Source organism: Hyperolius riggenbachi, chromosome 2 (genome assembly GCF_040937935.1).
Source record: "Hyperolius riggenbachi isolate aHypRig1 chromosome 2, aHypRig1.pri, whole genome shotgun sequence".
In the NCBI taxonomy this organism is placed as follows: domain Eukaryota; kingdom Metazoa; phylum Chordata; class Amphibia; order Anura; family Hyperoliidae; genus Hyperolius; species Hyperolius riggenbachi.
This window is the reverse complement of record NC_090647.1, coordinates 358,933,259-358,947,558: the sequence shown is the minus strand read 5'-3', so window position 1 is coordinate 358,947,558 and position 14,300 is coordinate 358,933,259. Positions and strand designations below refer to the sequence as shown.

At 44.7% G+C, this 14,300-nt stretch overlaps 1 protein-coding gene across 1 annotated transcript in view; it reads left to right on the top strand.

The window, feature by feature from the left end:
• Nucleotides 1-14,300, top strand: part of LOC137546808 (bile acid receptor-like) — a 128,369-nt gene that overhangs the window by 97,916 nt on the left and 16,153 nt on the right. The window contains exons 4-5 of the mRNA XM_068269682.1: nt 11,646-11,786; nt 13,399-13,538. Of these exons, the coding sequence (XP_068125783.1) occupies nt 11,646-11,786; nt 13,399-13,538 (281 nt within the window). The remainder of the gene's footprint in view (nt 1-11,645; nt 11,787-13,398; nt 13,539-14,300) is intronic.

Here is a 14,300-nt window from a genome sequence, read left to right as displayed (position 1 = left end):
ACGGCCTTTAACACACCCGATGGGCACTACGAGTACCTGGTGATGCCCTTCGGGTTGTGTAACGCCCCGGCCGTCTTTCAGGAACTCATTAATGTGGTGTTCAGAGAGGTTTTGGGCAAATGTGTCCTGGTATATTTGGATGATATACTAATCTTCTCAGCCAACCTCTCGGAGCATAGGGATCATGTCAGGTTTGTGTTGCACAAGCTAAGACAAAACATGTTATACGCCAAATTGGAGAAATGCATTTTTGAGGCAACATCTGTCACCTTTCTGGGGTACATTATTTCTACCTCGGGCCTTTCTATGGACCCTGCCAAGGTCTCTGCTGTTCTGGAGTGGCCTCAGCCTGTGGGTCTGAAGGCTCTCCAGAGATTCTTAGGGTTTGCTAACTACTATAGAAGGTTCATAAAGGGGTACTCCACAGTAATCGCACCCCTTACCAGTCTCACAAAGAAAGGGGCAGATAATAACCACTGGTCCTCCGAGGCCCTTGCTGCTTTCTCCACCCTGAAGGAATTGTTTTGTACTGCACCCATTTTAAGACACGTTGACATCTCCTATCCCTTTATTGTGGAGGTAGATGCCTCAGAGGTTGGGGTAGGGGCTGTGCTGTCTCAGAGTTCTGGGTTGCAGGGAAGGTTACACCCGTGTGCCTATTTCTCTCGTAGATTTTCACCCGCAGAAAAAAACTACGATATAGGCAACAGGGAGCTCCTAGCCATTAAATTGGCCTTTGAAGAATTAGCTTCATTGGCTAGAGGGAGCAGAACATACGATTACAGTTTACACTGATCACAAAAATTTGGAATATATCGAGGGGGCTAAGAGATTGAGTCCCCGACAGGCTCGGTGGTCACTGTTTTTCTCGAGATTCAGATTTATAATCACATATACCCCGGGTTATAAAAACGTTAAAGCAGACACTTTATCCAGATGTTTCGAGCCAGAGACAGCACAGCCCTCAGACCCAGAGACTATTCTCCCACAGAAAGTGGTGTTGGCAGCCACAGAGACCTGGAGGAACTCGACTGAAACCTTAAGTCCTTTCCAACAGGATGTCCCTGAGGGAAAGCCTGAAGGGGTCATGTTTGTACCGTTGCCATTCTGTCTCCAGATTTTGCAGATGTTCCACTCCCACAAAAATGCTGGACATCCTGGTGCCACCAGAACACAGGACCTTGTTGCTAGGTGTGCATGGTGGCCTTCATTGGCAACTGACTGCAAGGAGTATGTGAGAGAATGTGCAGTGTGTGCTAGAAGTAAACCCGCCCGTCAGGCACCTGTGGGAACATTGCAGCCTTTACCCACCCCGAGTGAACCATGGACCCATTTGTCCATGGATTTTGTGGGCGAACTCCCAAAGTCTGAGGGCATGTCGGTCATTTGGGTGGTAGTCGACAGATTCAGTAAAATGGCCCATTTCGTGCCCCTGAAAGGACTCCCCTCGGCCCAGGAATTGGCCGATCTTTTCGTCCTGCATATTTTACGGCTACACGGTATTCCGGAGAATATAGTGTCAGATCGGGGAGTCCAATTTTTTTCTAAATTTTGGAGGGCATTCTGTCATCAGTTGGGCATGGAACTTTCATTTTCGTCGGGCTACCACCCACAGACCAATGGTCAGACCGAGAGAATTAATCAATCTCTGGAACAGTTTTTAAAATGTTATGTGGCGGATGCACAGACTGATTGGGTCAAGTTTTTGCCGTTCGCAGAATTTGCACACAATAATTTGAAAAGCTCTTCTTCTGGATTCTCTCCATTTCAGGTGGTAACAGGAAGGTTGCCTAGGTTCTCCCCATTGCCAGTGGCCTCTACTCCGTTTCCAGCTCTGGAGGCTTGGCAAAAGTCATTTAAAGACATTTGGGGAATGGTAAAAAAGAATCTAGAGAAGGCTTTCCAGAGTCAGAAAGGACAAGCTGACAAGAAACGTTCCATAGAGTGGAAGTTTCAGCCAGGAGACTTGGTCTGGGTGTCCACTCGTCATTTGGCCCTAAAACAGCCTTCACCCAAGCTAGGACCCAGATTCGTGGGTCCCTTCCCTGTAACCAGGAAAATCAACAATGTTACTTATGCCATTGATCTTCCTGCCAGTATGCGGGGTGTGAGATCATTCCATGTATCCCTGCTTAAGCCAGCAGTGCAGGTAGATTCCACTCCTCCTCCTCCTGTGATGGTTGATGACCAACCTGAGTATGAAGTGGAAAAGATTTTAGACTCACGTATTGTACAGAACTCGGTACAGTATTTGGTTCACTGGAAGGGTTATGGCATTGAGGAAAGAACATGGGTACCTGAGTGCCGCATGCATGCGGATGAATTGAAGAGGGAGTTCAACGCCCTATATCCTGAGAAACCGGGTAGGAGCTGTCCGGAGTCCACTCCTCAAGGGGGGGGGGGGGGGGGGTACTGTGAGAAAACGCGGAAAAGCCGCCACGTGCGCTCAGAGTAAGGCGGCTGTTTCCGCGTCCAACGCGGCGGTCTGCACGCGTGGGCCTACAACTGCTAGTATGGCCCAACGCGGGGAAACCACCGCATGCCTTGATAGCGGTGCGGCGGATTCCGCGTCCAGCGCGGCGGGTGGTACGCAAGACATGTCTGGTGTGGCTGGGACTGATAGTCCACACAGGTTCAGAAGGACGCGCGCGCGCGCTGAGAGGCAGAACTTTTATGACAGCCAGAAGAGAGTCAGCTGACCAAGCCGGTCAGCTGACATTGCAACCAGTTCCCATTGGTCCAGCACTTAGGGGAGGCGCTGGATAGCGCTGTACTATATATACTGGGTGCTGGTCATTCACTGGTTGTCTGCCGTTGCGATCACTACGTGGAAGCACTCAGACCTTATTGTCAGAATCTGTGTTATCATTCTGTTCTACTTCAGACTAGTCCCAGGGTGTTGATGATCAAGGACCTCACACCCAAAGATTAGGAATCTGTGTTTTCATTCTGTTATACTTCAGACTAGTCCCAGGGTGTTGATGATCAAGGACCTCACACCCAAAGATTAGGAATCTGTGTTTTCATTCTGTTATACTTCAGACTAGTCCCAGGGTGTTGATGATCAAGGACCTCACACCCAAAGATTAGGAATCTGTGTTATCATTCTGTTATACTTCAGACTAGTCCCAGGGTGTTGATGATCAAGGACCTCACACCCAAAGATTAGGGACTTGTGTTACCATTCTGTTATACTTCAGACTAGTTCCAGGGTGTTGATGATCACGGAGCTCACACCCAAGACTAGGCATTGTTTATTATCTGTTATGACCTTCTGCTTTCCTGACCACTCTTCTGTTCACTGATTCGGTACTTCGCTATATCTGATACTCTGTTGCCAAACCCTGCTTGCCTTAGGATTACCAAATCAGCCTCCTGTCTTTGTACCTTGTATGTCAGTGTGTTGCCGACCTGGCTTGCCCGACCTTGGGAGATAGCTCTCAAGGTCGGGCAAGCCAGGTCGGCAACACACTGACATACAAGGTACAAAGACAGGAGGCTGATTTGGTAATCCTAAGGCAAGCAGGGTTTGGCAACAGAGTATCAGATATAGCGAAGTACCGAATCTTGTCTACAGTTAAGAGATAGTTCACAGATCAGTCAGTGGCATCCTTCTATTGGTGTCACTCACGCTCTGGTCCTTCCCTCTCCCAGTCTGACTCCTCCCCACGGGAGAGTCTCAGGCTGTGGAAAGATACTACTCCAGCAGTATTCCTTACTGCCTTGTACCTGTCCTCCTGGTATTGTTCTCAAAGTATTACTGTTGCACCAAACACTCATATCTCTCAGGTGTCCAGAGGTTAGTAATATATCTGATTATCGGTGATGCTGCAGATCATCAATAATCGGGTATGTATCTGTATTCTTGGTGATACTGCAGATCACCAATAATCAGACCCGCTCTGTGTTACACCGATCGTTACAGAAATAGTTAGGGTCTAGTTTAATAATGTTCTTCTGAGCTGGAGAGCCCAGGAGAATGTAAGTGATCCTGCAGACCTGCCTGGATGCACGAAAAGTTGCCTGCTTTAAGCAGACAAACATTTGCAGTCTCACCTTGGTCAAATTGGATCACAGGGGCTCCTGAAATTTAGTATATTAGTGTTTATGTGACTGCACTCCTATTCCCATGCTCACACTGAGAACTATACTAAGTAAATTCAGTCTATTCAGAATTTATTAGAAAAACACTTTTTTTTTTACTGCTGACCACAATTTCACTTTCAGCAAAACTCACTGCAGTCAGATATGACACAGAAGAGGATAACAAACCTTTGCATTTAAGTAGCAAGCAAGCTAAATCCAGGCCTAGTTTGCAGAATGATATTATACTTCAAGCCCTATGTGCAGCGTTCATGTGCCCTCCCCCCCGTGTGCGGTTTTCCTCCTGGTGCTCCAGTTTCCTCTCATATTCCAAAAAAACATAGTGATTGCCTAACTGACCTCTATCCCAAAACTGCTCCTGTAATGTAGTAGGGATATTGGATTGCATGAAAATGTGTGGCTGCAAGTCATGCTCGTACCCTTTCATTGTATGCAGTTTAAACCCTTGACAAAGCCCCAAATATAGGGCTGTAAAATGTTGGGTTTTTGTTTCATTTAATTTGCTTATTTTGTGCTAGTGTATTTGGGGTGAAATCAGATCTAATACTTACAGAAACAATTAGATGTAACATGTTTTCAGGCAGTTATTTTGATTTTAGCCAAACGTAAGAGGAACAGTTAAGGTGCGTACACATACAGTACACAAAGAATGTCACTCACAGGCAACAGTTCGGACTAGTGCTGTACCGACCCATCACAAGGCTACAGCCTTGTCACACATTCTGTTGCTTATTGCAGGAGGAGGGACAATGGCGGAAGGCACTCGGTTGAGATGGTGCTGCACTCTCAGTCTTTGGCAATGCATCAGCGAGGCTGTACACGTTAGATTCTCAGCAGAGACAGCCCCAACCAGGTTTATCAGCCTCTTCCCTGTAGCATGTGTATGAGGCTTTACCCTCCTTTATGGATTCAGAACAAACAATTATGCACAAATAAGTGGGTGCTTCTTTTATTCTCTCTTTTAACCACTTCCCGACCGCCTAACGCACAGAGGTGGCCGGGAAGTGGAGCCCTTAAGGACCGGCTCACCCACAGAGGCGGCGGTCCATTTAAGGGCATGGGCGGAGCGATCGCGTCATCCGTCATGTTAACCCCGCGATCGCCGCATACAAAGTGTATAATACACTTTGTAATGTTTACAAAGTGTATTATACAGGCTGCCTCCTGCCCTGGTGGTCCCAGTGTCCGAGGGACCACCAGGGCAGGCTGCAGCCACCCTAGTCTGCACCCAAGCACACTGATTTCTCCCCCCCCTGCCCCAGATCGCCCACGGCACCCCTCAGACCCCCCCCCTGCCCACCCCCCAGACCCCTGTTTGCACCCAATCACCCCCCTAATCACCCATCAATCACTCCCTGTCACTATCTGTCAACGCTATTTTTTTTTTATCTCCCCCCCTGCCCACTGCCCCCTCCTGATCACCCCCCCACCCCTCAGATTCTCCCCAGACCCCCCCCCCTGTGTACTGTATGCATCTATCCCCCCTGATCACCTGTCAATCACCCATCAATCACCCCCTGTCACTGCCACCCATCAATCAGCCCCTAACCTGCCCCTTGCGGGCAATCTGATCACCCACCCACACCAATAGATAGCCCGCAGATCCGACATCAGATCACCACCCAAACGCAGTGTTTACATCTATTTTCTCCTCTAAACACCCACTAATTACCCATCAATCACCCCCTATCACCACCTGTCACTGTTACCCATCAGATCAGACCCTAATCTGCCCCTTGCGGGCACCCAATCACCCGCCTACATGCTCAGATTGCCCTCAGACCCCCCCCCTTATCAATTCGCCAGGGCATTATTTACATCTGTCCTTCCCTGTAATAACCCACTGATCACCTGTCAATCACCCATCAATCACCCCCTGTCACTGCCACCCATCAATCACCCCCTGTCACTGCCACCCATCAATCAGCCCCTAACCTGCCCCTTGCGGGCAATCTGATCACCCACCCACACCAATAGATCGCCCGCAGATCCGACATCAGATCACCACCCAAGCACAGTGTTTACATCTATTCTCTCCTCTAAACACCCACTAATTACCCATCAATCACCCATCAATCACCCCCTATCACCACCTGTCACTGTTACCCATCAGATCAGACCCTAATCTGCTCCTTGCGGGCACCCAATCACCCGCCTACACGCTCAGATTGCCCTCAGACCCCCCCTTATCAATTCGCCAGTGCATTAGTTACATCTGTTCTTCCCTGTAATAACCCACTGATCACCTGTCAATCACCCCCTGTCACTGCCACCCATTAACCACCCCCTGGCACTGCCACCCATCAATCACCCCCTGGCACTGCCACCCATCAATCACCCCCTGTCACTGCCACTCATCAATCAGCCCCTAACCTGCCCCTTGCAGGCAATCTGATCACCCACCCACACCAATAGTTCGCCCGCAGATCCGACGTCAGATCACCTCCCAAGGGCAGTGTTTATATCTGTTCTCTACCCTAAACACCCACTAATTACCCATCAATCACCCCCTGTCACTGCTACCTATCAGATTAGACCCCTATCTGCCCCTAGGGCACTCAATCACCCGCCCACACCCTCAGAATGCCCTCAGGCCCCAGCCCTGATCACCTCGCCAGTGCATTGCTTGCATCTATTCCCCCCTCTAATCACACCTTGAGACACCCATCAATCACCTCCTGTCACCCCCTAGCACACCTACCCATCAGATCAGGCCCTAATTTGCCCCGTGTGGGCTCCTGATCACTCGGCCAAACCCTCAGATCCCCCTCAGACCCCCTTCCGATCACCTCCCCAGTGCATTGATTGCATCTATTTTCCCCTCTAACCACCCCCTGAGACACCCATCAATCACCTCCTGTCACCCCCCTAGCACTCCTATCCATCAGATCAGGCCCAATACAACCTGTCATCTAAAAGGCCACCCTGCATATGACCGGTTCCAGAAAATTCGCCCCCTCATAGACCACCTGTCATCAAAATTTGCAGATGCTTATACCCCTGAACAGTCATTTTGAGACATTTGGTTTCCAGACTACTCACGGTTTTGGGCCCGTAAAATGCCAGGGCGGTATAGGAACCCCAGAAACGGACCCCATTTTAGAAAAAAGACACCCCAATGTATTCTGTTAGGTGTATGACGAGTTCATAGAAGATTTTATTTTTTGTCAAAAGTTAGCGGAAATTGATTTTTTTTTTTTCACAAAGTGTCATTTTTCACTAACTTGTGACAAAAAATAAAATCTTCTATGAACTCACCATACACCTAAAGGAATACCTTGGGGTGTCTTCTTTATAAAATGGGGTCACTTGTGGGGTTCCTATACTGCCCTGGCATTTTAGGGGCCCTAAACCGTGAGGAGTAGTCTAGAAAACAAATGCCTCAAAATGACCTGTGATTAGGACGTTGGGCCCCTTAGCGCACCTAGGCTGCAAAAAAGTGTCACACATGTGGTATCGCCGTACTCAGGAGAAGTAGTACATTTTTGTTTCAAGACTACTCCTCACGGTTTAGGGCCCCTAAAATGCCAGGGCAGTATAGGAACCCCACAAATTACCCCATTCTAGAAAGAAGACACCCAAACGTTTTACGTTAGGAGTATGGTGAGTTCATAGAAGATTTTATTTTTTGTCACAAGTTAGCGGAAAATGACACTTTGTGAAAAAAAACAATTAAAATCAATTTCCGCTAACTTGTGACAAAAAAATAAAAACTTCTATGAACTCACCATACTCCTAACGGAATACCTTGGGGTGTCTTCTTTCTAAAATGGGGTCATTAGTGGGGTTCCTATACTGCCCTGGCATTTTAGGGGCCCTAAACCGTGAGGAGTAGTCTTGAAACAAAAATGACCTGTGAAATCCTAAAGGTACTCATTGGACTTTGGGCCCCTTAGCGCAGTTAGGGTGCAAAAAAGTGCCACACATGTGGTATCGCCGTACTCGGGAGAAGTAGTACAATGTGTTTTGGGGTGTATTTTTACACATACCCATGCTGGGTGGGAGAAATACCGCTGTAAATGGACAATTGTGTGTAAAAAAATCAAAAGATTGTCATTTACAGAGGTGTTTCTTCCACCCAGCATGGGTATGTGTAAAAATACACCCCAAAACACATTGTACTACTTCTCCCGAGTACGGCGATACCACATGTGTGGCACTTTTTTGCACCCTAAATGCGCTAAAGGGCCCAAAGTCCAATGAGTACCTTTAGGATTTCACAGGTCATTTTGAGAAATTTCGTTTCAAGACTACTCCTCACGGTTTAGGGCCCCTAAAATGCTAGTGCAGTATAGGAACCCCACAAATGACCCCATTTTAGAAAGAAGACACCCCAAGGTATTCCGTTAGTAGTATGGCGAGTTCATAGAAGATTTTATTTTTTGTCACAAGTTAGCGGAAATTGATTTTAATTGTGTTTTTTCACAAAGTGTCATTTTCCGCTAACTTGTGACAAAAAATAAAATCTTCTATGAACTCACCATACTCCTAACGGAATACCTTGGGGTGTCTTCTTTCTAAAATGGGGTCATTTGTGGGGTTCCTATACTGCCCTGGCATTTTAGGGGCCCTAAACCGTGAGGAGTAGTCTTGAAACGAAATTTCTCAAAATGACCTGTGAAATCCTAAAGGTACTCATTGGACTTTGGGCCCTTTAGCGCAGTTAGGGTGCAAAAAAGTGCCACACATGTGGTATCGCCGTACTCAGGAGAAGTAGTATAATGTGTTTTGGGGTGTATTTTTACACATACCCATGCTGAGTGGGAGAAAGATCTCTGTAAATGGACAATTGTGTGTAAAAAAAATTAACAAATTGTAATTTACAGAGATATTTCTCCCACCCAGCATGGGTATGTGTAAAAATACACCCCAAAACACATTATACTACTTCTCCTGAGTACGGCAATACCACATGTGTGGCACTTTTTTGCAGCCTAACTGCGCTAAGGGGTCCAAAGTCCAATGAGCACCTTTAGGCTTTACAGGGGTGCTTACAATTTAGCACCCCCCAAAATGTCAGGACAGTAAACACACCCCACAAATGACCCCATTTTGGAAAGTAGACCCTTCAAGGTATTCAGAGAGGGGCATGGTGAGTCCGTGGCAGATTTCATTTTTTTTGTCGCAAGTTAGAAGAAATGGAAACTTTTTTTTTTTTGTCACAAAGTGTCATTTTCCGCTTACTTGTGACAAAAAATAATATCTTCTATGAACTCACTATGCCTCTCAGTGAATACTTTGGGATGTCTTCTTTCCAAAATGGGGTCATTTGGGGGGTATTTATACTATCCTGGAATTCTAGCCCCTCATGAAACATGACAGGGGGTCAGAAAAGTCATAGATGCTTGAAAATGGGAAAATTCACTTTTTGCACCATAGTTTGTAAACGCTATAACTTTTACCCAAACCAATAAATATACACTGAATGGGTTTTTTTTTATCAAAAACATGTTTGTCCACATTTTTTGCGCTGCATGTATACGGAAATTTTACTTTATTTGAAAAATGTCAGCACAGAAAGTTAAAAAAATCATTTTTTTGCCAAAATTCATGTCTTTTTTGATGAATATAATAAAAAGTAAAAATCGCAGGAGCAATCAAATAGCACCAAAAGAAAGCTTTATTAGTGACAAGAAAAGGAGCCAAAATTCATTTAGGTGGTAGGTTGTATGAGCGAGCAATAAACCGTGAAAGCTGCAGTGGTCTGAATGGAAAAAAAGTGGCCGGTCCTTAAGGGGTAGAAAGCCCTAGGTCCTCAAGTGGTTAAAGGAGCACTACTGTGAAAAACTGTAAAATTTAAAATATGTGCAAACATATACAAATAAAAAGTACATTTCTATTCCAGAGTAAAATGAGCCATAAATTACTTTTCTCCTATGTTGCTGTCACTTACAGTAGGTAGTAGAAATCTGACAGAAGTGACAGGTTGTGGACTACTTCATCTCTTTATAGGGGATTCTCAGGGATATATTTATTTTCAAAAGAAAGCACTTAGTGAATGGCAGTTGCTCTGTCCAACTGCCAAAAAAACTGTGTAGGGAGCAGGGAAGCTGGCCAGCATCATTATTTAAATACTTTTTCAGGAATATATTTATAAAGAATAAAAGCCTTGCTGAGAATCCCCTATCAAGAGATGGACTAGTCCAAAACCTGTCACTTCTGTCAGATTTCTACTGCCTACTGTTAGTGACAGCAACATAGGAAAAAAGTAATTTCTGGCTCATTTTTCTTTGGAAAGAATGTACTTCTTAGTTGTATATGTTTGTACATATTTTAAATTTTACAGTTTTTCGCTGTAGTGCCCCTTTAACTACTAGGCTCGCTCTATATACTCTGATCTCTTTTGAGACAGACAAGTGTTACGACTTCTGTAGACAAGATATATGGTTATCACGTTTAGCAGCATGTACAAAAGTCTGGATACAAAGTGAAACTGTGCTTTTAATGAACTGTGCTATATACATATAAGTAACAGTAATCTGTCCCACAAACACACAGCAGACTAGCAAACTATATACAAAATATACAGTATCACAATACTCATATAATTGAGGTACACAATCAGGTAACAGGAGCAATGTCAGAGAGCAAGCTAAAGTCATACACGGGCAGATCAGGATTAACGAGTACAGAGCAGACAGAATCAGGTAACACAATCAAAGTCGGAGAACAAGCTAAGGTCATACACGGGCAGATCAGGATTACAGATAGCAGAACAGAGTATCAGAAGATGTACCAGGCAACAGAAGCCAAGCTAACTGGAGATCTGACAAGCCTGCAAGGGGTGTGGTTGTCTTAAATAGGAAATGGTAAACTGCTAGGAGAACACCTGTTGATCAGAGACATGCCCAAAAGGTGATACTCCATCTTGTTGTGAAACTGGAAACTGCAGGTAACATAGCAGGGATAGCAGAGCCACCTGCTGGTAACTCGGGATAACACCAGCCAGTGAAGCAGGGTGCAACAGTGTTCCTGACAGTGATACTCCATCTTGTGGTGAAACTGGAAACTGCAGGTAACATAGCAGGGATAGCAGAGCCACCTGCTGGTAACTCGGGATAACACCAGCCAGTGAAGCAGGGTGCAACAGTGTTCCTGACAGTGATACTCCATCTTGTGGTGAAACTGGAAACTGCAGGTAACATAGCAGGGATAGCAGAGCCACCTGCTGGTGACTCGTGATAACACCAGCCGGTGAAGCAGGGTGCAACAGTGTTCCTGACAACAAGATTAATGACCAATATATTTGTATTGCATAAAACACAAAAGATGTCCAGTATTCATTGATTTAATGCTAGGTGTAATGCACTCTGGGTGCTGTGAACTCCAACAAGAGGATTACAGGACAAACAGATATGTCTGTATAATACAGCTTGTGAAAATACTTGTAATGTCTGTAGCCGGCCTGCTAAAGACTGTGTTTGTTAACCAAAGGGGTGTTTCTAGCCCAAGTGAGGGCGCACATGTCTTTGGAATTACATTTGAAAACATTTAATCTATCTATTGTTGCTTGACTGATATAAACTATTTTAATATTCCAGGTTTCTTCCGTCGTAGTATTACCAAAAATGCTGTATACAGATGTAAAAATGGTGGACACTGTGAAATGGATATGTACATGAGAAGGAAGTGTCAAGAGTGTCGTCTCAAGAAATGCAAGGCAGTTGGCATGCTTGCGGAATGTGAGTTTCAAAAGAAATTAAATAAAAAATATACTAAAATTAAACAAGGTCCAAGGTCAATCTGTTATAATACTGTTATAATGTTGCAAAGCAGAAAGATCCTAATGTAGCCACCAGTGTATCCTCCAGTTAGAATAAAAATGAGTTCTGACTAATCTGCTGTAAAGCAATGCGGAAGGCAGCGCATAGTGGCGGCAACAACAGTCAGTAACTCGCCCGCTGCGGTCTGCATCAGTTCAAATTCGAGTTCTGATCTGAATTCTTCATAACGCTGTTCCGATTCCGAATGGAGTTGGACTAGGCAAGAAACTGTTGTCTGTATGGGAATTTCTTACCCTAATAGAGGAAGAAGTGATAACACTAACATTTCTTACCCTACTAGACATATAATATCAATATAATTTAATTTTTTTTAAGCCTCCCTCCTGCCTCTGACAGCATGTCCAAAGATGAACCCTCACTCTCAAAACCCTGTACATACTCACCCTCCTATTCTTATTAACATCCGCACTGAGACTGAAATGTCCTGATGTCACCTCTTTCCTGGCACGTGCCACCCTTTCATAAAGACATCAGGAGAGAGACTGATTTGCAAGCATCCTATCCAACTTCAAGCAGAAAGTCCAGAACAACCCTGTACCTTGTCTTCTGCATCAACCCTACTGAGCCCACCCACCACCATTGAAAGAAATGAGATGAGTGCCCCTCACCTTCCAAGAAGCATTGAAAGAAAAGGATAAATGGCGTATGTGGAACGTTTCCTGCCAAAAATAGCCCAAGTGTGATGTCATCAATACAGCTCTAAAGATATCTATTGAGTGTCTGGGGTGGGGGTTGGGACCCTGAATAATGTTAGATAGAGTGGTAGGTAGAGAAAAATGATGCAGATAGGCTTCAATACAAATATTAAATAGAATAGGGTAGAAAATAATTGTAACTTTGACTGAGTTGTGGTAAGTTTAGTATGGACTGAGGGGTGTTAAGTTCAGTACCAATATTAACATTTTTCTTGGTGCTCTGTTATGTGTATTTTTTCTTCTCAGTTTTTTCCCTTTGACAGCAAGGACATTGCTGTGAACTGAACTTCCATTTTACAAATAAATAATTTGTTTGGCTAACATGGTACAAAAACATTTTTTTACTACTATAATTTTACAAAGAGAAAGAGAGGAAGACAGAGGGATATTGAGGGCTTGATTCACTAAGACAAATAGCATGCCTTATCAAAGTTAGCACGCCTTATCAAAGTTAACACGGCTTATCAGAGTAGCATAGAGAACTTATGCCTACTAATTGGCAATGATGAGAGCTCCACTCATCCTGCCCTGAGCACCTGCGGGTTCGTAACACTCGCTATGCTACTCTGATAAGGCGTGTTAACTTTGATAAAGCATGCTAACTTTGATAAGGCATGCTATTTGTCTTAGTGAATCAAGCCCCATATGTCAACTGAATACTTAAATATTTAAACCCTATTATTATACTTTACACTGATTTTTTTTTAAACTTGATAAACGTGTTGTCATAAATATATGGCAGCCTACAGTTAGAGCTACAGCGTGCTTATTTAATTACAACTTTAATCATGAGAATATTTTGGATGTTGTGCTAGGTTTGTTGACTGAAGTGCAATGCAAGTCAAAAAGACTCCGGAAAAATTGTAAGCAAAACAATTCAGCATTCTGTAATGTGAAAGTGGAAGATGATGGAAGTGACAGCAGACAAGTAACATCAACTACAAAATCATCCAAAGTAAGTACCAGGTTCGTTATTACAGCACTAATAAATAGGTTGATGAAGGTTTTTGCATACATGAAAAAAGGCTGCTCAGAAATTTGGGCATCATAGCTGCCCATATTTGGCCGCAGATTAATATTGGAGTTGGGGTCTCTCGTAATGCAAATTTTTGCTACAAACAGTGGGCACCCAAGCGTCCGCAACTAGCCGGTGCCCAAATTTCCTGCTTCTGGGTTTCTTGGCACTATAAGAAGTTGCATTGTCCGTTACCCTTATTTTGTGTCAGCAATAATCTCACTCTTTGCTATCGGAACAAAGTATAACACAATTCACTGGTGAGAGTAAATATACAATGCAATTCCCTGGTGCCAGACTGTCAAATGTATGTAGTCATTAACCACTTTATCCACCAGTACAGTATATCTACGTCCTCTGTGACTTAATCTAAGCCATGAAGACGTAGATGAAGAGAAGAAACAGGAGCGCCTCTCTGGTGCATTAACGTTTAATTAGAGAAATAAGCGCATTAAAATACACTGCTCCACTGTGCTTCTTTGCAGAAGAGGGAGGAGGAGATGGAGGAGTGGGTTCTCATAGCCCCTGCGGTTGCTATAGTTATGCTACTGGATATAAAATAGGGCTACAGCTGGGGCTGTGTAGTGTAGCATATGAATGGTAACTGAAGTATAAAGAGTATTGGCCACGAAGGTGTGGTCAAACGCCGAAACGCGTCGTGACGTCAGACGCCATTGCGTGAGGAAGCCCCGCCCACCAGAC